Source organism: Mytilus californianus, unplaced genomic scaffold (assembly GCF_021869535.1).
Source record: "Mytilus californianus isolate M0D057914Y unplaced genomic scaffold, xbMytCali1.0.p SCAF_2, whole genome shotgun sequence".
Taxonomy (NCBI): domain Eukaryota; kingdom Metazoa; phylum Mollusca; class Bivalvia; order Mytilida; family Mytilidae; genus Mytilus; species Mytilus californianus.
The window spans coordinates 89,636,297-89,664,187 of record NW_026262668.1 but is presented as its reverse complement, the minus strand read 5'-3'; the positions used below and the strand labels follow the sequence as shown (position 1 = coordinate 89,664,187).

General features: G+C 33.3%; 1 protein-coding gene across 5 annotated transcripts; it reads left to right on the top strand.

Annotated features, from left to right (window-relative positions):
- The first annotated feature begins 589 nt into the window (after window positions 1–589).
- LOC127728414 (dipeptidase 1-like) lies at window positions 590–26,301 on the top strand. 5 transcript variants are annotated; one of them, XM_052235781.1, is made up of 10 exons: window positions 590–929; window positions 1,508–1,688; window positions 3,862–3,994; window positions 4,941–5,095; window positions 9,409–9,475; window positions 10,008–10,184; window positions 13,050–13,152; window positions 19,834–19,909; window positions 24,377–24,512; window positions 25,861–26,301. In XM_052235781.1, exons 4-10 carry the CDS (start codon window positions 5,007–5,009, stop codon window positions 25,951–25,953), a joined length of 741 nt encoding a protein of 246 aa, XP_052091741.1. In that variant the 5' UTR covers window positions 590–929; window positions 1,508–1,688; window positions 3,862–3,994; window positions 4,941–5,006; the 3' UTR covers window positions 25,954–26,301. The 5 variants fall into 5 exon arrangements, with proteins under 5 accessions (XP_052091741.1, XP_052091740.1, XP_052091744.1 ...); XM_052235784.1 differs by adding an exon at window positions 5,599–5,666 and having other exon boundaries at window positions 593–1,688; XM_052235780.1 differs by having other exon boundaries at window positions 590–1,688.
- The last annotated feature ends 1,590 nt before the right edge of the window (window positions 26,302–27,891 follow it).

The window sequence follows — 27,891 nt, the reverse complement described above, 5'->3', positions numbered from 1 at the left end:
AAGACACATTCCCTATTCTTAGAGTAATGAATTGTGTTGGTTGTAGAAACTTTTCTTGAAATTCACTCCTATTGATAACTATTGTACTTAGCGTTTTTAAAAATGACGTCGTGGAAATGAGGTTTATCTCTTCAATTGAAATAAACGATAATTGTTTTCTATGGTGGCCGGATGCGGCCATTTCGCCTTTTCGCGTTTTCGCGCTTTCTCCTTTCAATTTGCAAACGCGAAATCGAGAAATCGAGAAAAGCAAAATCGAGAAATCGGGAAATTGAGATATCTGGAAATCGGGAAGTCGAGAAAGCGAAATCAAGAAATCGGGAAATCGGGAAATCGAGAAAGCGAAAACGCGAAATCGAGAAATCTATTTCCCGTTTTCGCGTTTTCGCCTTCGCGTTTTCTCGTTTTTGCTTTCTTGATTTCTCGCTTTCTCGATTTCTCGAATTCCCGATTTCCCGATTTCTCTATTTCTCTATTTCTCGATTATCCGATTCCTCTATTTCTCGATTTCTCGATTTTCCGATTTTTCGATTTCTCGATTTCGCGTGAAAGTGAAAGGAGAAAACGCGAAATGGCCGCATCCGGCCACCATAGTTTTCACATTAAACAGGCTATGTCTTTAATACACTTTACACTTTTTTTCTGTCACAGCTCATGCTTAACTGATAAGTAGCTGATACTAGTTGGAAATAGATAGTGTACTTCATTAACAAAAGTATGACAGAATCATATAGCGTTAATGGAAAATCTTCAAGAAAAATAACATGGACCCGACATAACTATTATATGTTATTCGGCGTCATTTCAATTTCATTGATAGCTATTTGTATAGGCCTAGCTGTAGGTATTCCATTGTCCTCAAGACGTTCGTCAGATCCTGTTGTTCAAACCGTCCACAATGTTCTACAACAATATCCCTTAATTGACGGGTGAGTCAAAAATAGCTTAGGTTAATTTTGATAAAAAAATACATTCTTTGTAGATATTTTCATCAAGTTCACACGTTGTTTTGATAAGCGTTCTCTCTTACTCAGTAAAAAAAGTAAACAAGAAAGAAAATAAATTCAGACCTTTTACAGAAATTTTATTTAGAAACTATCACTCTTGCTTAGGATTTGTTTCTACTAAAAGATTGGTTATAATTTTGAATCCATTTTCAAATTTTGTGAACGATTTAATAAATAGGAAAATGATAACAATGTAAAATATCTGCCAATATTTATGATTTTACCTATATATTCTTTGTATTGTCTATTTGAAGACTATCAATAAGCCTAAAAAAATAAACAACTCGTATCTCAAAAACTAAACCGGACAGCACAATTTCTTTTTATATCTTCTGGTAAAACAAACAATATGTGAACAAACATAAAGAAAAATCAAATTATTATGTTTATCGTTTAATCGTTCCTCTATCAAATCTAAACGTAATATTTGCATACGTTATTTTTTTTTTTATCCAGCCACCATTTATATAAAAGAAATAAATTTAAGCTTTCTTCGCTAGACACAATGATTTACCATGGCAATACCGACAATATGCAAAGAACAAAGTGTATGACGTTAATCTACGAGAGGACACGAGAGTACAATGGCCTGATACGCTACCGATGGACAACATTGATTTCCCTCGGATATCACCGGCAACTGATATCCCGAGACTAAAGAAGGGAATGGTTGGTGCGCAGGTATATCTGCATTTTTATACGATAATTTATAGAAGCAATCATCATTTTCTTCTTAACATTTGTATCGATTATAAGTATGATTAAAATATCGAAGCCATTTATAAAATGAAACTTTCGTGTAAAATATGCATAACACAATGCTGATTGCAGTTATTATAGAACAACTTGAACAAGCCTATAAATGACACTGCTACATTTACACAAACAGTAATAAATATACAAGTCTAAAGATTTTTCAACGGTTCCAATTAGAGATACATACAGTGAAAAGAAACTAAATCGTACTACAATAAAAATATTTTGGCACAATAAATGGTCTTCTTCATTGTCGTTATTGGTTAGACAATATCGCCTATGTTGAATCGTAACACACACCTTCACACTTGTTAATGTATATAATAGATAGATAGATAAAACCCAAACAGATGGCATGGTATCCACAAACCTGTATTCTTAGCTTACTGACACTCAGAAATACCTGTCACCCAAAAGCGACCACCCTGCTCACTGTACTAAAATATTCCGTACGATTAAGCACTCTAGAACGGAGTCAAACTAATATGACACAGATACAATTAAAAAACGGCTGAGCAAACTGGAAACCAGTCTGATGACACTTTGTTATAGACACGTGCACAAACCCTTTAAATTGTCAAGAAAAACAACAGACCAACATATTCAAAAGGTATTGGATCGTGGAGATTTTACAATACTACATAGACAGGAAAACAAATTAAAATTGTGTTACTGTACTGATAAAAGATAGACTAAGTATTATATATGTACGATTAAGTTGAAAACAAATATTTCGGCATTACAGATGACGTTCGTCATTGTTAATCATTTTTCTTCAAAGTGTAATAATAGAACAAAAGTTCTTTGACTGTATATTAAAAGAGCTCACTCATACAGGTATAGTTGTAATCCTAAACTTCCTCAAAACTAATCAAAACTATGTCCAATATTGTTGACGCGTATTTAACCATCAAACGATGTCAAAAGGTAAAACTACTAGTGAAGACTGCTACTTTTTTCTGGTGATGCCATTTGGGTAAAGCACTTTAACTTCCTTTCATCAGTATCTTTCCAGATCTTTTCGCTGGGCATAATTCCAGTGAAGAATTTGTTAAATCACTAGAATTTCCATGCAGATAAAGTCATCGAGGTTGTGGTCCGACTGCCTTAATTGTTGACTTTCTAGGGGAATTGGCTTCTTTGTGATATCACTTGTTTGTAGGATAGTTGCATTGACGCATTGACTCTCCAACATCGGAGGACATAGATCGAACATTCTAGAATGTAAATAGCATTCGGTCGTTTTTTAATGGATCACTAAATTTGTATGGATCATAACTTATTTACGGGCAAAACTTTTAATTTCATTTATAGAAATGTTAAATCAGACCACATGTTTTGTGTGACTGTCCAAATCAGGAGCCTGTAATTCAGTGTGTGTCGTTAGTCACCATCTGCCATATTTATTTTCGTTTATCTTGTTATGCATAAATAAGGCCGGTAGTTAATTGTATCTCTTTTGGATTGTTTGACATTTTGTCCTGCCGGACTTCTATTAGCTTACTATACGGTATTGGGTTTGCTCATTGTTGGAGACCGTACGGTGATATACAGTAAAAGTTTTTGGCATCCTCATGATCCAATGGTATGTGGTGGATATCATAGTTGTCTCATTGGCAATCATACCCATTCTCCTTATTTCTATATCAATACTTAAATCGTTGGTGTGTACTGATACATTAAAACTGTCAAAATCTTATGTATCAGCCAACACATAACACTGATGAATGTACAAATGTAGTGAAGAAACAGCTATTGTATCTGCTAATTCATCTTGATGAATGGCGTTAAGTTCTTTTATTTAGCTTTTTACTAGATCCTCCCGACACGTCTGAAGGCCATTTGTAGTGTCAAAATATTTGTCAATATGATATCATTTCATATAAGTTGTATGTAATAAATTTTTTTTATCAGCATCGTTGTCTTTAGACTTGTATTATTTATCCCTGTTTGTGTAGAATAAATAAGTTATTAAATATTTCGAGATGGTTGTTTTCATTTGACTTTTTTCATATATAGATATTTTTAATGAAATATTGAACTGCTTTGACACCCTTCGTTATAAATGTTGTTTACATTAAAGTATTTTTTTTCTAAGTTTTGGGCATCTTTTGCATCCTGCAGTTCAACAGGAAGAGATGCAGTACGTATTGGTATGGAACAGGTTGATGTCATCCATAAGATAATCAACAAATATGACGATACGTTTGAGCTAGTGACAACTGCACAAGGTATCATATATATATTGATAATACAATAGGTCGTTCAATCTAGATAGAACAAAATCGAATTTGAACAGTTTTCATTTGATAGTAATTATGCTTATGACAAAAGTAAAGGCATGTGTATATCACACTAGCTAAAAACGTTGACAAAATTTTAACGGGTATACATAGTCTTTAACAAGCTGAAAGGCCCATTTATAATAAGATGTTTATTTTATAATTCAAAACGGCTTTATGAAAGTAAGGTGTCATAATAATGATAAAGAAATTCTTGGAACAAGGACATCCAGTGACCTACAGTGTTCTTGCTTGAAACAAGGACATCCAGTGACCTACAGTGTTCTTGCTTGGAACAAGGACATCCAGTAACCTTCGGTGTTCTTGCTTGGAACAAGGACATCCAGTGACCTACGGTGTTCTTGCTTGGAACAAGGACATCCAGTGACCTACGGTGTTCTTGCTTGGAATAAGGATATCCAGTGACCTACGGTGTTCTTGCTTGGAACAAGGACATCCAGTGACTTACAGTGTTCTTGCTTGGAACAAGGTCATCAAGTGACTTACAGTGTTCTTGCTTGGAACAAGGACATTAAGTAATAGAATGAAACAGGAAATATAAAAATAAGGAGATTTGTTATGATTACCAATGAGACAAATATCCATAAAGACCAAAGGACAAAGATAATTTTATGCACAATTAAAGGTCACTTTACGGTCGTTATCAAATAGAAAAACTCATACTGGTCTAGTAACGTATATGATGAAAAGTTGTGGAATAATTCTAAGGAGAAATTCAACAATTTTGTAATTTGAGGTAGTTACCATGATCATAAAAATATGTCTTTGTTGTGTGCAATTACTGTCTTATTCAATAGGAATTATTTATCGCTAATGCATGTAATTCAATTGCAATATTTGTTTTGTTCAAATATATTGTTTTAATTTATTTTAGGAATTTTAGATGCATACCTTATAAGAATATAAGATTGCAAGTTTAATTGGGTTGGAAGGTGGTCACATGATCGGGAATACACTTGGTATACTGCGGTCGTATTATTCATTGGGAGTTAGATACATGACTTTGACACACAGTTGTGACACTTCATGGTAAATCTAAAATAAATATTGTAAATATATGTTCTAAAATACTTGCTATATTGAAAAATCATACTGATGCAAACAACAACAACACCAATAACTAAATTATTAATGATAAACACAATAACCAAGCAAGAGAAATGAACTAACTTAAAGTTTACTCACAGCTGTCGAGTTTCAAGTTAGAAGTATAAAATAAAACAGCAAGATACAGGGCAGGCATATTGAGACTATGACAAAGTAAGTTGGTCAATGGTTAATGAAAATGTTAGATAAAAGTTATTACCCGTGAATAATTATATTTGAGAACTATCACTTCTTTTATCCTGCAATCAGCCAACTATTGTACAAATACATTTGCAACAGGTACACGCAAAATTTATTTGTACTCGCGACCAAACAGGAGAAAAGCTCGGCAAGCCTCGCTTTTCATCCAATTTCTTAAGCTCGCAAAAATCGGTTTTATATTTTCCGACAATGTACATATATTGTATATTATATATAATTTTCAGGGCAGGTTTGTGGTCTGGGGTCATAAGCAGTGAAGTGTCATATATTAACACGAATTATGTATTTTCGTGTAAGTTTGAAAATATATGTTTAGATGAAATATATTAAAAACGGTAATTTTGGAAATGATGCAAGTCAATTATGCTTATTTTGAAGAAAATTATTGTAGTTTGATATATACGAATAAAAGTAAAGTATACGGTTAAAAAACTACGAAAACAAATATATTCTTCGTGCAGAAGGTGTATGGGCTTATATTTTTATATGGTGTATTTATATTTGAGATAGGTTCTCTTTTGTATGCTTCTTTATTTCTTTATATAATTTGTTATATTATTCAAAGTCCGCCCTAATTATTTGCCCCTTGCATGCATTATGCCTACCAATTTATCCAACATACAATTTGATCTACTCCCGTGATAGTCTTAATGTTTGTATTGTTTCTGTATTTCCGAAGAGATTTTTCGGACAATTTATGGCAATTTTGTTAAATTATTTTTTGCCCGATATAATTTATTTCCCACAACTATGTTTGTCAATACACTGATGTAGTGTGTTCAACAAATCGCAAACAATTCCGCTTAAAACGGAAGGTTTCGCTGTGACTATGACTTAGATGAAGCACAGCAATTAATGCGCTTTTCGATTGTTTTGCAATATTTTTTTCCCCAGAGATCAGCATATTGTATTTAACAATAAACCAGACTTAGTGTGTATTTTCCGGACCATATGAGTATTTGGATCATATGCGTATATTCTCATATGATCCGACCATACACGTATGGTCCGGGTAATTAATACGACGAGCGTTGAGCAGTAATTGCGTAAGGCATAAATAACCTTTCAAGGTGTCAAAGATTAAGAGTTTCGAAAAATGAGATATTGACTTAGATAATAATTTGGTAATCATTGTAACGTGATTAATGAAATAAAATGAATTTTACTCACAATTTAAATTATAGTAGAAGCATTTTTGCATGGTCATTAATTTGTCTTTACGAAACACGTTAAGCAAGAAGTCAACTGTTTTACACATTAGCAAATAGAGCATAGAACCCCCTATTTTCTTTATTTTGGTGTTTCAATTTGTAAAATAAGATTTCTTAAACATTTCAAATTATTTTCAGTTATTTAATTTGTTCATACTCCTCGTTATACGATTTACAATTGCAGTAGTTTATACGTGCTGCCCCTTTATTCTTATGTAGAAACCACTGTTATTGTAAGATCATACGAATAAGAGTATGAACACATCAGTTAAGTGAAAATAAGTGGAAATTTGAAGAAATTAAAGAAAATCTAATCTAAAAGCCGGGGAAAAGAAAAAAAATATCCATGCCCCAAACACCTGTGGTTTCACGTACGGACGAAACTGTCGACAGCATAAAGGTGCTTAAAATTGAATGTAGATAGCGAGGGCAAGATAACAAATATACCAAGATTCAGACAATATGTAACAAAGATAAAGGATTTCAGATAATAAATTGTACAAGTACAAGTAATAAATCCTCATAATGGACAATAACAAAAACATCTGACCATTATATGTCAAACGAATATCTAATATACAAAATTCATGACAGGCAGCCCTGCAACCCCGCTTTTTCAAAATTGATGGTTGTAATTTAACAGTTATATTGGTAAATCAATTTCTTTTGCATTATCTACCGGAATAGTATCGTTTTCATAACAGTGTGGACGAGACCATTTTTTGGCGCGCTCAAGTCTCCCATTGACAGGGTTAAATTAGGTAAACGTTCGTCTGTAACGCCCACTTATCACGTCGTATTTATTAAAGACATTTAAACTGTGGGGTCGCCAAAGGTTCTCAACGCCTGGCTCAAACAATTCGAAAAACTAGTACAGGAACAACCTTTGTGTTTTATGTTTTGATCAACAATTTCATTTTATGTATCGAAATGTGTAACACGTGTTTATCTAAATCCCCACTGAAAGGCCTCTGTCAGACTGCGTGAGCGTAAAATGATTGTTATCGATAGCCGACGACAAACAAGTTAAAGGTAAATTTATTGTAAAAAATTAAAACTACTAAGATATCCTGCACAAGGCACGGGCTTATCTATCGTAGTCCGCGATAACAATTTATTTAGAATTTATTGTAAAAAATTAAAACTACTAAGATATCCTGCACAAGGCACGGGCTTATCTGTCATAGTCCGCGAAAACAATTTATTTAGAATTTTATTGCAAAAAAAAAGTATTTTATTAAACAGAAAAAAACTCATATCAAATAAGTTTTAATAATTTTTTTTTTTATTTTTATTTTCTGAAGAAAAATTTTATTATTTTAAATAATCAAAAATTCTTTGTGAAACAATAAAGCTTATTACACTTTTACAGAAGATATAGTTAGGAAGTACATATATTGTATATAGTTGTAAATATTTATTTGTGTTCTTTTTTTCTTAATTATTATTATTGGTTTTGGTAATGCAGCCTTGGTATACCAAGACAGTCACAAGCCTGTTTAATGCAGAGTGTCCATACCGTAATATAATTTCATTATCAATTAATGATTAATTATGTAATGGGCACGTGTCAGTAAACAACCATCTAATTAACAATATGATAGAATTGTAAGGTAATAAATTTATGAACTTACCTGCTTTCTATAAATCATTTTTAAGTTATAAAATACACTTATAATACAATATTATTTAATTATCAATGTTTAAATGTCACCAATATGTGCTAATATTAAAATTTCAAGTGTTATTCGGTGATTACAAGTGTTATTTGGCTAATAACGGTGTTATTTGGTGATTCGTGTTACCCAATGATTCAGTAGTATTAACAACAAAAGTACAACGGTTGTCCACACTGTTACGGGAATACCTCTATTATAAAAACAGAAGTTCAAGTTAGTTTTCGATTTGGGAGAATTTGGGAGTTTGAAGGCTGGAGACCTCTTGTGAACATGTAACCGTAAACGCTTGATCATGAATAAAGATAAGTACCATCATCTCTCGTTTCCTCAATATTGCATCAAATTTAACAGAGACTATCCACCAACAAGATATACATAGTTCATCAACACTAAGTATAAATCCCTTAACGGACAAAACATAAGATATGACCAATGAAAATCACTGACATGATTCCTGATTAAGACAGACAAATGTGGCGGTTTCAACTAGAATAAATTATGTTATCACTTAAGGTGGTACATAACACTACAGGGAGATAACTCTGTAAAAATCAGCTGAACGTTTCAATCAAGTTCTATTGTTAAGGAAATATTAAGCTTCTCAATGATCAAAATTAGTGTTTGTCAAACTGTTATTTATGCAATGATTTTTTTCCGATAAAGTGTGTGGTTCAAGTTTTTTGAAATTTTGAAATTTTTGTCGAAGGATCAAAGTAAATATTTTTACAAAATTTTATGAAAATTAAACGAGCTAAATTAATTTTAGTCAAGGTGTTTGGTACCACCTTAAACTCGATCAAATGTACATAAAACGACATCGGAAAAAGAAAGGGTAAAGCTGTATAAAACCGGTATAACCATGATAACAGACAACAAAAATACAGGAAAAATAATTATAAAGTGAGTAGATTATATGACTGAAAATAACGTTTACTAGAGATATGATATAATGATATACTGTTATACTTTTCATTGTTCTGCAATAATTTATTTAAACAGATTATGACACTCATCTAGTACAGAACATTCCGATTGCAACAATCGTGCACTTTAAGCCATGAACTTTTTCAGCATTATCTAATTCAAATTATGCATCACGAAGTTTGTATGAATACCAATTGTTATAATTGTTAATATCTTTTAGGGCGGATAACTGGTTGCGTGATCAGAACAAGTCAGGATCAAAACTTGGGCTATCAGATTTTGGAAAGGTAATAATAGATGTAATCTATTACGCATATTTCCTGAAATTACACGAGAGAAGATCACAGCCTGCCGTAATTTGTACAATACAATTAATTTCTCCATTTGCGTGTGGCAATCAAAAAGGATAGACTCTGCTGAAACAATTGATTGTCATAGTTATATTTAGTTACAACATTTCAAGACTTTAGAAATATACAGAACAAAGTATCGATGATGGTGGTATGTATTTGGAATTAGTTAAAAGATAAGGCAAAATAGTTCAAAGCATCTTTATTGAACTGATCGGGGATAAAAGTCTTCTCGCAATAATTTCGTATTATTCAAGTTTCCTCGAAATAATTTATTGTGTTTCAGCAGTATTATTGTGTTAGTTTGTATAAACGATATACTTTGTTGGGAGTTACTGTAAAAAAAGTTCTCGAAACCTTGTAATAGTTAAGTTCGAACTTGACCTCATAAATCTTATTTGCAGTTATAGTGCAAACTATATTGAATGTTTAATTAATGGATTTATACTACTTAAAACCTCTTTTGCAGATAGTCATTAAGGAGATGAATCGTCTTGGTATGATGGTAGATTTGTCTCATGTGTCAAAACAGACAATGATAGACGCTATTGAGACATCTATTGCCCCAGTCATATTCAGCCATTCAGCAGCATTTGCAAAATGTCAACACTATCGAAATGTTCAGGATGATGTATTGAAGATGGTGGTATGTTTTGGGAGTCCGTTGACATTTTAAGAGGATAGTAACAAAGATAATTTCCTAGATACACACGTTTTGTTATCGCAAATAATTAGCTTTTGCCATTGCTTGTTTTAACTTTGATATGATTTTATTGAAAAAACTTACCTTTAATTAACAAAAAAGATTAAATAAATAAGACTGTAATAATAAAACTACGAGAATGTGCAAGCGAACAGCTAACTTACTTAGGTAGGAGGTTGACATCGCAAACGTGTAGATCCATTTTTTCTCACCAAGATCATATTAATTCTGAATTTATATCTATTTTGATGTACCCATAGCTCTTACTAACTAACCTGCCAAGATTCATTATTTAGACAGGCACATGAACTTGGGTGGAGTTAAACTTGTTTAGTTAGATCTCAAAAACCACTTATAATCTCGATCAGTAGACTAACAAAATAAGAATACAACTTTAAACATTTAGTGCCCTCGAAGCGCTATTCTAGACTTACACTCACTAGAAGCTCTTAAATAAAAAATGAAGACAGGGATGTATAAATACCTAATACGTGAGGAGCTATACCACCAAACATGACATATAAAGAATAGCCAAATCAGTATAAGTCAAAAAATCCTGAGGGAAATGAACCCTTAGTTTCCTAATAATTTCTAAATTTATAAACGGTGAATTCAAGAAAAGCTTGCATCTAATCATGTCAGTACCGAAGCACGGACTACTGATATTACCCTCGGAGACTAGCAGTCAACCAGCAGAGATATTGACCCAGCGCTAAAATATGAAAATAGCACTTTAAAGTTTGATGGGTCCAAAGCGCTTTTTTATTGACCTTCATCAGACAAGCTCGAACCAAAACATTTTATGCCAATGATCTGAATACTTTAGGAGCTATGCGATCAAAAGGGACATACAAAGAATAGCCAAATTCATCCAAGGTCAACTTTGCCTGAGAGAGGTGGTTCAATTATATGCACATATATATATATATATATATATATATATGTAAGACTCTGATCGACGTCCGTTCCTCAAATCGACGTCCAAATCTGACGTCACAATAAATTAGGATTCCAAATCGACGGCCAATATTATGCCCCTCTAATCGACTTCTTTTTTGTAATTCTCAAATCGACGTCCAATTTTTGGTTTCTGTAATCGACGTCCACTTTATGGACTTGCTGCAACGACGTCATAACTTTATTAAATGGCTTTAAAAGGCCCCGACATGAAAAATGTAAAACCATTCAAACTAGAAAACTAACGGCCTTATTTATAACAAAAAAAAAATCCAAAAAACAAATATGACAGACATGAACCAACGACAACCACCGAACTACAGGCTCCTGCATTGGGACAGGCATATAAAGAATGTGGTGGGGTTAAACATGTTTGTGTGCGCTTAACCCTTTCCTATCCTGGGACAGTGGTGTAACAGCTCAACATAAAAACACAATAGATATAAGAAGATGTGGTATGAGTGCAATGAGACAACTCTCCATCCAAGTCAAAATTTATAAAAGTAAACCATTATATGTCACAGCACGGTCTTCAACTCGGAGCCTTGGCTCACACCGAACAATGCCCATTTCTTTTGTATATGTTTCACTCCAGATGTAAAACTCAGAAATATGTTGAAAAATATCTTACAGAGTCAGAAAATAATACTCTCAAAACAATTGGCTGTATTTCTTTGTTTTGTCTATTGTTGAAGACTGAATGTTGCCCTCTAAAGCTATTGTTTGGTTATCTTTGTCGTTGTGTTGTTTTCTCATTGACGTATACTCACATGTCATTTTATCAATATGAATACGAATGACATACGACAACGTAGATTGATTGGACTAATTTCAATCAATATGAATATTAATATGCATGTTTATGTTATAAGCTGTCGGTGGTTGTCTTGTGGTCATTTATCGATGTTAGTCCTTTTACTTTGTTTTAGATGAATCTTTTGGAAGAGATGTAATTGACTTTGTTGTTCCCTCTCATACGTCTACTAAGTCATTACAATTCGTCATGTATAAAGACAATAAGTTTCTTAAAACAGCTTTACATCAATACAAAACGATACAGATGATGTAAATAAAGATCAACCTAATAACAATAATGCTGGGTCTAAAAATGAATATCAATAAATCTGTAACACATTTCGGTTTGAAAAAATCTATGGAAAGTCTATAACTGTTTGAAAATTGAGTTTTTATAAGAACTCTACAAAATAGACCAACAAACATTCATCTTTTATTTCGTATTTGAATATTCCAAATTCAATCAAAGTCTTATACATGTACATGTATTCGTGCAGTAATTTATTATTTATTGAGGACGTCGTTTTGGCAATACATGACGTCACATTGGACGTCGATTAGAGGGTCAAAATATTGGACACTAATTTAAGAATGTGACGTCAGATCTGAGTCTAACATATATATCCGGATATGGTGTACTAATTTTTGCACCTTTTGTTTGCGGTATACCATCTTTTCCGTTTATTGTTTTCTGTTTGGTATTAAATTAATAATTAAGATCCATTTTGTCACATATGGTGATCTATTTATTTGGCAATCGCCAATGGCAGTCAGCAGGGTTTAGGAACATCCGTTGTTCGACCTGGTAGTCAAATGCGTTTTGTTAAAATATCCTTTTTCACTTTTTTGGTCTTTTGGAAAATGTTGTTTGTGCTGTATTTAGACCCCTCTATCAAGTAATTTGTTTTGCATGCACCCGTATAAACATTGCGGTTTTTATCCAACGCAATCATAGGTTTGAACGTTGTTTTCAATTTAAACTTGTATATATATATATATATATATCTACTACATCTTATAGGCCTTACCGTTGCTACATTTATTATCTAATTACAGAAAGCAAATAATGGAATTGTTATGGTGAATTTCTATCCTCCATACATTAGTAAAGGATGTCTACCTAGGAATGCTACAGAGGCATTACTGACACATGTTACAGGTACTATTATACAATCACGTTGCAAAAATTAATGAGTATTCTAGAAACATCGGGTGTCCTTCTGTGTTATTTGTATTACCAGCACTACTATAGACGTTTTAGCTAATTTTATTTAAACCAAATTACATAAAACGAAAAACAAAGCAACATTTATGACAGAAAGCAACCACAGGACTACAGAGACACAAATAATAAGGTGGGGTTTAAGATGTTTTTAAGAAAATTTCCCTCTCCAAAAATTGGATAGTAGTGTAACGGTACAACATTAGAAAAAATAAAAATCCGTTGAAAGGGCTAAACTCGTCAGATATGTATTAAGCACAACAAGTGCCCACTAGATTGGGGTCTATTAGTAGTTTTTTTTTATGTAACTACAAGATCAATCTTCCCTAGATCGGTAGTTTCTTACCGTGATCAATCATCGCAGTACTTTCGGCTTTCATTTAGCAGCAATACAGCTAGGCATATCGGTTTGGTTTCTTAAAGGAGAAGGTCCGGTAAGGGCTTTTCAGATGGCTTTTGTCAAAAATGGAAGTGGCCGCATTCGTGTTCAGTCACAACCTTTGTATATGTTATGTATTATCATCAAATACAACATGTATTTAAATATCAAGACTGAACACAAATGCGGCCACTTCCATTTTAGACAAAAACCGTCTTAAAATTAGCACAAATGCTAAAATTGTGAAGATTTCAGTAATTTTGCATGAATTGATGATGCTAGAACCTGATGCCTGTGCATTGCATTGTTAAAACAGCCCATATTTTTAAAACAAAAGTATTCTACTTTCCAATAGATAGGTAAAAGTTTACATTTCAACAAATTTGTAAAAATGCTATATTTTGGGGCCAAAAAGGGGTTTTACCGGTCTTACTCCTTTGTCCTGACCGGTTTCTTGTTTATTTGATGTCATTAGCGCAGCATCCAGGACGACCTTTTCCTTTACTTTGTATATATGTTTGCACTGATTCTGTATTATTGCACTTTCTATGGAATTGTTTTAGTATTGATTACGTTTAATGACTCTGCTTGGTATTCTACGGAGCCCTGTTGGTCTCACACATATTATAAAGTGTCTTTTAAAGTCCTGCGCTGAAGATGTGTAAAGTCTAGCGCTGGAGATGTAAAGTCTAGCGCTAGAGATGTAAAGTCTAGCGCTGGAGATGTTAAGTCCAGCGCTGAAGATGTAAAGTCTAGCGCTGGAGATGTAAAGTCCAGCGCTGGAGATCTAAAGTCTAGCGCTGGAGATGTAAAGTCAAGCGCTGAAGATGTAAAGTCTAGCGCTGGGGATGTAAAGTCTAGCGCTGGAGATGTAAAATCTAGCGCTGGAGATATGCAAAGTCTAGCGCTGGAGATGTAAAGTCTAGCGCTGGAGATGTGCAAAGTCTTGTGCTGGAGGGTGTCTACTTTCAAAATTATTTCCGATGTTCCGGCCGGTCATCCAACATGGCCGCCATGGCTATAAATAAAACATAGGGGTAAAATCAATAAAAAAGTTCTATAAAATCATTTAATAGACCAATTGCTACCAGAATTGGGGTAAATGAAACACTTATGATTCCCTTTAAGAATTATGGTTGATGACCCCAACCGCTTTTAAACATGGCCGCCTTTGTTACTAAAAATAGAAAATTTGACAATTTTTTTTAAAAAATTCAAAAATCTTCTCCTCTGAAACCACTGGGCCAATTAAAACCAAACTTGGCCATGATCATCCTTAGTGTGTCTTCTTTCAAAATTGTATCCGATGTACCAGCCTGTCATCCAACATGGCCGCCATGGCTATCAAAAAAACATAGGGGTAAAATCAATAAAAAATTCAATAAAAAAATTCTATAAAATCATTTAATGGATCAATTGCTACCAAAATTGGGGTAAATGATACAGTTATGATTCCCTTTAAGAATTTTGGTTGATGACCCCAACAAATTTCAAACATGGCCGCCACCGTTACTAAAAATAGAAAATTTGACAATTTAAAAAAAACAATTTAAAAAATCTTCTCCTCTGAAACCACTGGGTCAATTGGAACCAAACTTGTGTTCGTTGACCTCGACCAATTTCTAAGATGGCCGCCACCACGAGACATAGCTTAACATAGAATCCTATGGGAAATACATATAATAAACAAGTTATTTTCCGAAGCCTTTTTTAGCAATGAATTGATATTATGCATGAATGATCAGATATTGGTTCTACATGAAAAATATGTTTTTGGCATCTATCCAACATCCAGAATGTCTGCTATGGAGGAACATAATTTAACATTGGACCCTAACGGGAAATATGTAAACAGCTTCTTCTCAGATACCAATTACCATTACAGAGATTGAACTGGTATTATGTATGAATGATCCTATGATGGTCCTTCACAAATTTTAAGATTTTTGTGTCAATCCGAAAAATCCAAGACGGTCGCCATAGCGGAGCACATTTTAACATTGGACACTATTCCAAAAACATATTAACAGTTTTTTTTCTCAGAAACGGCTACACAGATTGAATCAACATTATACATGAATGAACCTATGATGGTCCTCCACAATGTTTTGACGGCCACCTTGGCGGAACATAATTTAACATTGTGCTTTTGCCATCACTTGACATCCGTCATCTGTTGTCAGTCTATCCTCCGTCTGTAAAAATTTCACATTTTTAATCTTCTACTTCAAAATTGCTTGGTCAATTGGAACCAAATTTTGCAGGAATGTGTATGGAGGGTCCTCTAAACAGATTCCTCATTTTGTGCCGATTGATTTTCAAACATGGCCACAACGGGCAATACTTGTTTCTGATTTGTCGAAATAAACAAAATTTTTTCCTCTGAAACTACAAGGCCTATTGAACTGTTACTTGGTAGAAATGAAATATGGGAGGTTCTCTACAAAGATTTCACATTTTGTGCAATCAAACATGGCAGCCAATAATGCCATGGGCAATTCTTTTTTCGAAATTTAAAATCATCTCCTGTCAAAGTATATTCAGTAACTGTAACTAAAATGGTAGGAATGATGTATGGAAGTCCTGTACAAAGATTTCGTGTTGATTCAACCTCAAACATAGCCACCATTACCGTGACCATGGGCAGTACCTGTCTCTGATTGGTCGAAATCAAAAAATGTTTTCCTTTAAACTGTAACTTGGTGGGAATGGTGTATGGGAGGTCCTATACAAAGATTCCTCATTTTATGCTGATTTGATTTCAAAAATGGTCGCCATGGGAAATTCTTGCTTCTGATTGGTAGAAATAAAACTAAAGTCTTGTCCTCTGAAACTACAAGGCCTAGTGTTTAAACCTTGAAAATACAGTCGACTCTCGTTATCTCGAACACATGTACTGTATTCCTCGTATTAAGCACCCTTGCCATTATAAGCACCCCCTACCTAGTTTTCCAACAAAAAATTAATAAGAGCCCTCTAAAATAACCAAAAAGTATCGTTTTTTTGCGTAGAAACGTCAGTATGTTTCTGTTTGTGGCATGAGTTTCAAACTGGAAACACAATTTAAATGGTAATTTTACTCCAGAAACAGTTTCGAAGCGGTAAAAATTCCGGGTTTTGTCAATTTCAATAAGCGCTCCCTCTTTGGAATTTTGTAAGCGCCCTGGGCGCTTAATACGAGGAATACGGTAAGTCGAATTGTCGGATAACTCGAACAGAATGTTTGGACCATTTGTAGTAATATTTAAGTAAATTTACTCCTGATTACTCGAATTTTTGGTTAAGTAGAAATAAATTCATCGGTCCCTTCGAGTTCCACATAACGAGAGTCAACTGTATCCTAATAGGAATGATGAATAAAGGGTCATCTACAATATCTCCTCGTATCCAATATGGCTTTCATTTGCTATGCCTTGGGACCAGGATCGGGTTACAGGATTAGCGACACAGGCTATGGTGCACCCCTGAGATTCAAGTTAGACCAAACCGTCAAACAAATTTGCCAAAACACACAATTTATTTTGTTAAAACTTTGCAATCGGTACTGACTCAATACAAAGAAAATTTTATGATTGTGGTGCCAATTTTTAGAAATCAAAGATAGCTTCCGCAGCCAAACATAGTTTTGCGTAGAACATACCAATAAGTTCATTTAAACCAGGTGAACGATTACAGACTCTAGAGCTTCTGGTTTATCAGACTTGGATAAATTTATATATAGGTCACAATAATAGCTGAAGTGAATTCAAAGATGAGTTTTTAAAAAAAATTTGGTAGGAATTATGCATCTTGATAACTTTGAAAGCACTGGGTACTGTTTCACTAAAGGTCGTAAGAGTTACGACTGGCTGTAACTCTTACGACCTTTAGAGAAACGGTACCCTGGAGTCCTGGTTTTTAAATCTTCAACACTTGACTTTACATCTCCAGCGCAGGACTTTACATCTCCAGCGCTTGATTTTACATCTCCAGCGCTAGACTTTACATCTCCAGCGCTTGACTTTACATCTCCAGCGCTGGACTTTACATTTCCAGCGCTTGACTTTACATCTCCAGCGCTAGACTTTATATCTCCAGCGCTAGACTTTACATCTTCAGCGCTTGACTTTACATCTCCAGCGCTAGACTTTATATCTCCAGCGCTTGATTTTACATCTTCAGCGCTAGACTTTACATCTCCAGCGCTTGATTTTACATCTCCAGCGCTTGACTTTACATCTCCAGCGCTAGACTTTGCATATCTCCAGCGCTAGACTTTGCATATCTCCAGCGCTAGATTTTACACATCTCCAGCGCTAGACTTTACATCCCCAGCGCTAGACTTTACATCTTCAGCGCTTGACTTTACATCTCCAGCGCTAGACTTTAGATCTCCAGCGCTGGACTTTACATCTCCAGCGCTAGACTTTAAATCTTCAGCGCTGGACTTTACATCTCAAGCGCTAGACTTTACATCTTCAGCGCTGGACTTTACATCTCAACCGCTAGACTTTACATCTCTAGCGCTAGACTTTACATCTCCAGCGTACACATCTTCAGCGCAGGACTTTAAAAGACACTTTATAATCTGTGTGAGACCAACAGGGCTCCGTAGTATTCTAATACAATAATGTTTAACTGTCTGGTCACTCAGTTTGATGGTCGAAAAGTAAACAAATGGGAAAGATTTACATATCCCCTTATTTACACCCATCAGAAATAATGATATATTCATTTAAAATAAACTATGCATAATATCACTTTATTAATAAAACATATAAACCTCATCTACATGTACCATAGTCTTGATAAAACTTTCATTGTGATCGCGCTAGGTTTGTTTTATTTGTCGGCATGATGTTTTATTTCTTTAATTTTATTATTGGTGAAATAATTAGAAAGGTATAAACAAACTGGTCAAATTGCATTCAAAACAAATGCAGCGTACATGGTGTACATGTATTGATGTTCTCAAAAAGTCTTAGTCTATACTTATTTATGTTATATATCTTTGAAACGTTTTTATCAAAAAATAATATGATTTCTAATAATGCGTTTTGTGGTGTCGCTATCTTGATAACAATTAAAATGAAATAGACTTGGACGAAAGATTTAGGCGAGTATGTTTGCATATTTTTATAGCATTGTATCAATTGATTTTTTTCGGGGTGGTGGCTGGGGGCTAGGTTATATATCTCTTCAACTATTTCGGTTCTTATACATCCTTGGCTTTCAAATATTCGGATTTGAACGTAAATCCGAATATTTGAAAGCCAAGGATGTATAAGAACCGAAATAGTTGAAGAGATATATAACCTAGCCCCCAGCCACCACCCCGAAAAAAATCAATTGATACAATGCTATAAAAATATGCAAACATACTCGCCTAAATGATTTGGACGCATGAAATTTATAAAGTGCTGTTTTATAACTTTCTTGTACTATGACTTGTCACAGCAGGACTTCGGAATAGGTTAACTAATGTTCTATTTAATCTGTGCTGATACAGTGTGTTAAATAGTACTTCTACAACCATACCTCATGGCGGTTTTCCTAGTGAGAGGAAGAATTTACATACGACATTTCCTTACGTTCGCAAATCTTGACTTTAAAATGTAATTGTTATTGGAATTTCTAATATTTATTCTTTTTCTCATAAATTTTATAATCATGTATGTTTGTATTTTTGTTGTAGTACGAAATCGTAAAAACAGGAGAAACTATATCAATCCTAATCCCAAGTATTACCAATCCAAAAAAAAACAAAAAAACAAAACAAAACCAGACAAGCCCGCTAAACATTTATCAGTTACAACAATATAAAGTTGAGTAAAACGAACCTACAAAATACAAAGGGTATATTCATACGCAAGTCTTTCCCACTCCACTAGTTACACCTGTTGAGTATTAAAACCACAAAAATGACACGGTAAAAATAACATCTTGGTCGCACTGCAAAATAACATTTACATTTTTTAAAAACATTAAGATACAAAACATGTAGCTCGATGTCTGTGCTGGTAACTTATTCAGATACGATAAGAAATAAGAAAAACAAAATGCTGAATCTTATATTGTTTTTAACATTCATCGTACTTCGGCTACGAGTACATTATATGTGACCATGTTTAGTTCAACATAATTCAGTTTGAATTGCGATTCTTAGATGAATTAATCTTCAATTCTTACTTTCACAGAACTGAACCTTTTACAAGTACACAGCAATCACTTGGCATATATTACTACGTTTCACTTTTCAGATCATATCAACTATATTAAGGATTTAATTGGTATTGATTATGTTGGTATTGGTTCTGATTTTGATGGAATACCAAGGTAAGACCAATAACATGACAGTTTCAATTTGGTTATTTCAATTTAAGGTGGATAAAACACTGGATTGTGCGTAAGTGCAACATCATTAGATCATGGATATATTAGGGTTTCCTTTAGAGGTTATTCATCTTAAGAGTCTCCATTCCCTTTAAAAATGCCTGACAAAAGTTGGACCCCAAAGAAAATGTTAAAAAGAAAGAAAAACATAATATTTTAGGAATCACAAGAAGTCTGTATTTGGACTTCTGTAAAGGAGAAGGTCCGGTAAGGGCTAATTTCGGCCTAAAAATCGAAATACAACTGATGAAAGATTTTTGACGTTTTTTAAACACTTAAGTGTCTACTTTAGTTGATTTAATTAGTTTATGTTAAAGGTTTGAACTGATTTGGTCATTAAAGACGCTCAAATTCATGCTTAGATAGAATCATGTGCAAAACAGTGTAGCCGAGACCATTGATTGGCGCGCTAAAATATCCCATTGACTGGGTCAGATTAGGTGAACGTTCGTCTGTAACGCCCACAACTCACGACGTACTTATTATAGAATTTAAACTGTGGGGTCACCAAAGGGTCTCAACGCCTAAATAAAATAATTCAAAAAACTAATCAGGAATAACCTTTGTGTTTTGATTTATATTGAATACTTAAACGTTCTTTACTTGTGTTTTTGTTATGTTTTGATAATGAATTTTTATGATATCGGACGTTCTTTCAGCAAAAAAGGATTTAACTGGCTTTAAAAGTTACAATGGATGTGTTGATTATTATCTTTTTTTCGGACGTCAAAGCGATTTAACAATTGCGGTTGTCTAATTATGTCATCTTTCAACTTTTATCTGGTCAAAATTTTATTTTAGAACGAATGCATGATCAACTTTAAAAAGTGTGCAAACACAAAACATATACACAAAATATACTTCTTTCCTATCTTTTTCGTACTTGCAAGTTATTAGACAGTAAAAAGGCTATTTGGATCAAGCCTTGTGAAATTTGCATTAACATTTTTGAATAGGTACAGTCAAGTTTAGCGATTGATAATTCATTGATAACATTCTGGCGTATCACAAACAAACAACTTGTAACGTCTCATTTCATTGGCCGAAAGATTTAAATACAACAACAATTGTAGTGTGCACGTGAATTGACACAGGTGACCGACAATGGAATGTACTACGTTACTACGAACGTAAAAAACAATGATTTTTGGTCGAAATAATTAAATAAGTATTTTGTGAATTTCAAATAGTGGGGTCGAAATATTATACTAATAATTTGTGTTAAGTAATATTCTTTATGCATGCAGCACTTGTACCGCACTATGAAAAATATAAGGATAAAATAAAATACATGTGCCGCTTTAATACGGATGAATGTATGAACCACTTTAATTTCTTTCATATTGACGCTAGGTTATTATCCTGACAATGTCGTAGTTACTTATAATAAGGATCTCATAATACTGATCCATTTCAAATTTATGATGGGTTGCACATTCCTCTTTTATTGTTTTCATGCTATAAAACGAAAATAAAGTAGCTAAGCGTTTGGTCATTCAGAAATGACGTGTCATAAACGGGCAAATTGTCCCCGAAAGATCGTATCATGTGTGCACGTGAATATAGATGTGCTATGCAATGTACTATCATGGTCACCACGAAATTCAAATGAATTCAGTGAAGGCATGTTGGTGTAAAAAGGTTTGAAATGTTTCATCGGCGAAGATTTTATTTTTGAATGTGTGGAACTAAAAAATAAATAAATACTTGTGAGAAATGTCGTAGTTTATAAGGAACTATATAAATGTACTGTTTTCGATTTTAATTGGTTGAAAATTTATCCTTTAATTTCATACCGTAAGAATAGAGCTTTGCATAACATTGTTGAACTATCCGCCAGAGTAACGTGTGGCATGCGTGCGTATTAAAATGAAATACAAAATCATACATGTATGATAAACTTATAAACGAAATATTAAGAAATTAAGGATGACTACTGTAAAAGTATGTACAAAAATGGAGTCACCTTTTATCAATACATTTAGTGAATAACCACACTGTTTAAAACTGATTGTTTTCTATGCAACTATTTAAATATTTACAATATATAATTTTCAACCGAGGATAGCAAAACAGTTAATTATAAATTAAGAAAGTATATCGCTGGAGTTTATAAAGTACATTTCCTTCCACTGTGCCATGGTTTGCCATCTCCATTTTTTCTCTAAACAAAGCATGGTTGGTTACATGTTCTGAATTTACTTAGAATTTCGGGCTTTTTTTTTCAAAATCAAGTAAACTAAATCAGAAAAAAATCACACTATCCTAAAACTTATGAAAGAATATGAATAATGAACATGACAGTTTATAACACAAACCGATTTACTATAAAAATCGAGCAATATCTTTAGTATGTAATTTGGTTATTTTTGTAGTTAAGTACGGTTTCATTTCAAGTACAACGTTAATTCATCAAGTCCATTGAATTAAAGATAAGGCAGGGTGAGCAACTTGACAAAAAAAAATGCAGGATGACGATTCATGTAAAAAAAATCAGGATAAACTAATAAATAAAGTCAGGACCTAACAGACTGAAAAATAGAAAGACAGGACAGAGATAACAACTAAAAAAAAATGCAGGACAAAATGTTTCATCCAAGTCCCCCACCCCCAATCAAAATAAAATGGTAGTTCCCTTAATCCAGAACCAATTGAGAGGAGACAGTTGAATTAAATATTTCGACGTGACTGTTAAGATTAAAGTTTAAAATTTTACATGCACATGTATAAAAGCTAGAATTGCCATGGGATAATCAAGAACACAATCATCTACGTGAATACGACGATGGAAGTTTTTAACGACCTTGACCGGCTACGTGAATACTGATCAGTCCATTCAGCTTTATAGTACGCTTGTTCTATTTTCGCAGGTGTGAGGTCAAGGGTTTGAATTGACCAATGAAAACGATCGTTCCTTAACGAGTTAATCTAATAAAGTTTGTTTGACTGATTATGTTGCACGACCTTTCGCTAAGCTTGGCCGCAGTTCAGTATACAATGTATAGTTTGATGATCTTTTCTGCTAACTTCTATACTTGTGAAAAACCCTTGGCAACAGAAACATATTCAGCTTTTTTTTTAATCGACCCAATTTACATAGTAATGGACGACTTCGTACATTTTATGATCGCAAATAAAATATGTATATAATATACTGTGCACTGTAGTTCGTATATATACTGAGACCCTTTGGCAACCCCACAGTTTAAATGTTTATAATAAATACGTCGTGAGTTGTGGGCGTTACAGACGAACGTTCACCTAATCTGACCCAGTCAATGGGATATTTTAGCGCGCCAATCAATGGTCTCGGCTACACTGTTTTGCACATGATTCTATGAAAAATCTATCAAATATGCCACAACACGTCACTTTTCAGATGATTTTTGTCTAAAATGGAAGTGGCCGCATTCGTGTTCAGTCTCAACATTTATAAATGTTATGTATTAATATCAAATACAAAATTAACATATATCTAAATATTAAGAATGAAGTGCGGCCACTTCCATTTTCGACAAAATGCTTCATCTATAAATTATTTTCCTTGCTTAACGTCCAGTGGGTTAATATTCCAAGACGAGAACAGATTAACAATAAATCCAAGTTGCTTGACAGGAATGAAGGGTGGGTATTTCGACGTCAATCAAAAATAAGGATATGATTTTAATTAATCTTGTAACAGCTTGTTGTTTGAAGGGTTCCTTTACGCGCAGAAAAATTGGCCTTTTCTCTACTCAATCCATCAAAGTAAACGTCCCTATTCTAACCGGACTTAAAATCGTATTTAAACATCTCGTATAGCATATATCTTTATTCTCAATAAACCATCATTTTGACCCAGTCAATCATTTTAGTATGTTTTGGCTTTTATATTGTTACATACTTTCAGAAACAAAAAGGTGCACAACTTTTGGCATATTCGTAGTTCTACCTAACCTTAATATAAATAATTGAATCGTAAACGGCCAATATAGATATTCCTGACAGTGTTTTGTTATTGTTTGGAAAAAAATTAACCTTTCGTTTGTTTTTCCAATTTCGATTCACGGATTGAAAAACGAACTTTTTCATTGAAACAGCCACTAACCACTAAAACTCAAGTTCAAGCGTAAAATGTAAAGAAAAGAAATAAGTAAACATAGGTATGTAAGTTCTAATATTGAATACATGAAAAGAACAGTACCTTGATAAAATCTACTGAAATTTGGCGATCGCAAAAAATAAAATAAAACACTGCACAAAGATCACACAAATACATAAAATCGGTAAAAAAGATATATCAAACACCGTGATAAATTTTCAAACTAATAAATGATCTTTATTTGAAGTAAGTGCTTTAACAAACACACGTTGTGTTCTATCATTACCATAATTGGTTTGTCAGCTGTAATCTGTTAATTTTTATCATAGTTACACAACAGGCCTTGAAGATGTATCCAAATATCCAGAATTGTTTACAGAATTACATCGACAGGGATGGACTCCCGATGAATTACAAAAGCTGGCAGGCGAAAATTTTATCAGAGTATTTAGAAAAGTTGAAAAGGTAAATTCATCGAAAAATTGACCATATGCGGAATAAACAGTAACCTCCTCCGAACAAAAGGTCCGTCCTTAGTCGTTTTCTAAAAATTGCAATACTACCTGACATGTATGAAATCTTATTGAGTATCTTCACTGGAGTCATTCAAAGTTTTTTTTTATTTTTTGAAATACAGTGCATAATAATATTAATCACATTTTTGAAATGTAAATTTAAAACAAAACAGTAATGAAACATTAAAATGATATTTAACAACAAATAAAACTAACCAAGCCCAATTTTCTGTTTGAGAATAAATCAGGCCGTTAGCTTTCTTTTTCGAATTAATTCACATTTTGTCATGCCGCTGCCTTTTATAACTTTACTTTACAGTATGGGTTTTGCTTATTGATGAGAGCCATATGGCGAAGTATAGTTGTTAACATCCTCGACCCTGGTCACTAGTGCACAATGGTCTCATTGGTAATCATTACACATTTCCTTATTCTCATATAACATATAACGAAGGATATTGGTATTAAATGATGCTAAGTCTGAAAACCATGTCAGATGCTTCTCAAACAAAACCGATTATTCCGCTCTTGCTATTTTTTTTAATTGTAAAGAAAAGTTATATTATGCATTATTACGCGTAGGCGAAATTAACACTCATCTTACTAAATTGCACTGTTTGAAGATATTGCTATTCAAACTTAGAACATAACTTTTGGACACACATTTTTCTATAATGTCGTTTATTCTGACTTTTCTTGGCCTTGAAATCCCAAAGGGGGATTTAATTTTAAAAATTATATTTAATCATTATGTGAACCAACACTAATTTTTGCCTTAGAACAATTGTAATACACATTGAAATTCTATAAATTGATATATGATTTAATTTGTTTTCCCTTGACTAGTCATAATGGTACCAATTATTAGTAAGTTGTTATCCGATAGTGCATTTGCAGCAATACACATGTATATACTATTCAAGTTGAGAAAAGAAACTACATGATACCAAGTTTAATTTGTTTAATGCGCATTAGAAAATTTCTCATCACTGCGGTGCTCGAAATCAAATATATATAAAAAAAAAAGTAAAATCACAAAAATACTGAACACCGAGGAAAATTCAATCGGAAAGTCCCTAATCACATGGCAAAATCAAATGACAAAACACATCAAACGAATGTCATCTTAACAAATGTAACATGTTTTAGTTATCTTAAATTTTTTTCAAGTATCAATGAAATAGGATCGTGTCGGTACTAAACTAGTTTTGTAGTACCCTCGGCAACGTAAGTATACCAGTAGCGACATTTACCCAGTTGTAATACTACAAAATATCCTGTATCTACATTAATTGCAGATAAAACAACAGCTTAGAGAAATCCAGCCTTATGAGGATGTTATGCCCGAGAATGAGGCAGTTCCTGATCGAAATTGTTATACTTCTTTCTAACTCGATCACAACTCAATTTAGCTATGTATTAGATAACATTAGTTATGTATATGTGATTCCTAATTGACATTGTATGTATAAACAAATTCAGCTATGATAATTATAAATATGTAGAACAGTAATATGTAGATGGAATATTAAATATTGGATACATATGTCATTAACTGCGTTAATGCGTTTGTGAAAGCATATGAATGTCGACGTTTGGAATATCATGTAATAACTTTAAGGTAATTACCAATGTTTTAAACCTCGAAGTGGTATAGAAAATGGAAAGTTCGAATAAATATCAAGAACAGGAAGAAAACATTTAAAACTATTCTATCAATTAATACTGTATTACTGACACACTTTTCGTCCTTTTATATTGAACACGGCAAGCCTAATCTCCCACATGCAGGAGTTAAAAAGTTCAAAACGGATGTAAAAGGTTTATAGAGAAATCTATGAATGCTGAACAATGTATTTCCTAAAGCGGTCCACCAAATATAATAGGTCTATTAAAAATCAGTTACATTGAATTGCGTTTCATCATTTGTTAACATTATAAACATCTAGCTTCGAATGGTAATGGTATCACTTAATGAAATTGGGCACATGCATTTAAATCATAAATGTATGATCCAGGATTATGACAATAAGGAAAACGTATAACAAAATACTGAACTGCAAGGCAAATTCAAAAAGGGGAAGTCCATAAACACTGACAAAATCAAACGCTATCAATCAACGAAACAAGTGAAAAACAACTGCTTTATTCCTGACTTGGTATGTGCTCTGGACATAATTTAACATTTAGTAAAGAAAGATGCAAAAGAATAGTAAAATGTAAATCAAAATTAGAAACGAGTACCATCAGGTTTAAAGATGAAAGGAGAATATGCAATTATCAGCTGCATAAACTAAGCCAGACAAAAACAAATAGTTGCATGCTTATATCATCAAGTGCGCTAGTTATCCTTTGTGTAATACAACCCATGCTGAAATAAGCTTGACCCCAAACAAATTAAAATTATAAGGTAACTAAGAGGAATAACTCTTAAACAGAAAATGTCAACATTATCAAATTCGAACTTGACCAGTATTTTATTATTTATAACGTTGTGTTCAAATTTTCAAAAGATTCGGTAACCAGTATTTTCTATCGTCATCTGCGAACCGAACTTGAGACACACAAAAGGCAATCAAGAAGCACAATTCTTGGAAGTTTTTGTACCACGATTGAGAGGCATTTGATCAGGTAATTTGTACCATATTGAAGTTGTATTAAGTCATTAATTTGTCCAATGGCGGAGTCTTATAATCATCATTTTGTACCACTGGATTCGTATTATCACCTGTTCATCCATGTTGGGAGTCATTTTATTACTTCGAATCACATAAAAAGTAGAAAAACAAAAATACCGAACTCCAAAGAAAATTCAAAACGGAAATTCCTTTATCAAATGGTAAAATCAAAAGCTGAAACACATCAAACTAATGGAAAAAAAAACTCCTGACGAGGTACAGGCATTTCCTTATGTAGAACATGGTGGATAAAACCTGGTTTTATAGCTAGCTAAACCTCTCACTTGTATGACAGTCGCATATAATTCCATTATATTGACAACAATATGTGAGCAAAACAAACAGACATAAAAGGTAAAAATGTCAAAAATTGTGGTACAGCAGTCAACATCGTGTTATGTTCTTAATCACTATAGACACAAAGAACTATGCCAACAAAGAAAATCAAGATGGCGTATAGTGACTCTATAGAAAAAAGCTCATAAGCAAAAATGAAAGAAAAAAGAATACAATGAATGTCCATAGCACAATAACACAATGACGGGATAGATCAAAACTATATGATATGATCGCCGTAACATTGTTACGGGTTTGTTTTCTTAGCTAATATGGTCCGAAACATGTTTCTTTGGTTTTTTGTTTTGTTATTTT

Excerpts from the sequence above, each read along its gene's own strand:
- LOC127728414 (XM_052235781.1), top strand. The coding sequence starts at position 5,007 with ATGATCGGGAATACACTTGGTATACTGCGGTCGTATTATTCATTGGGA. Across the intron at positions 5,096-9,408 it reads CACAGTTGTGACACTTCATG|GGCGGATAACTGGTTGCGTG; the intron begins GTAAATCTAAAA and ends AATATCTTTTAG. Across the intron at positions 10,185-13,049 it reads ATGATGTATTGAAGATGGTG|AAAGCAAATAATGGAATTGT; the intron begins GTATGTTTTGGG and ends ATCTAATTACAG.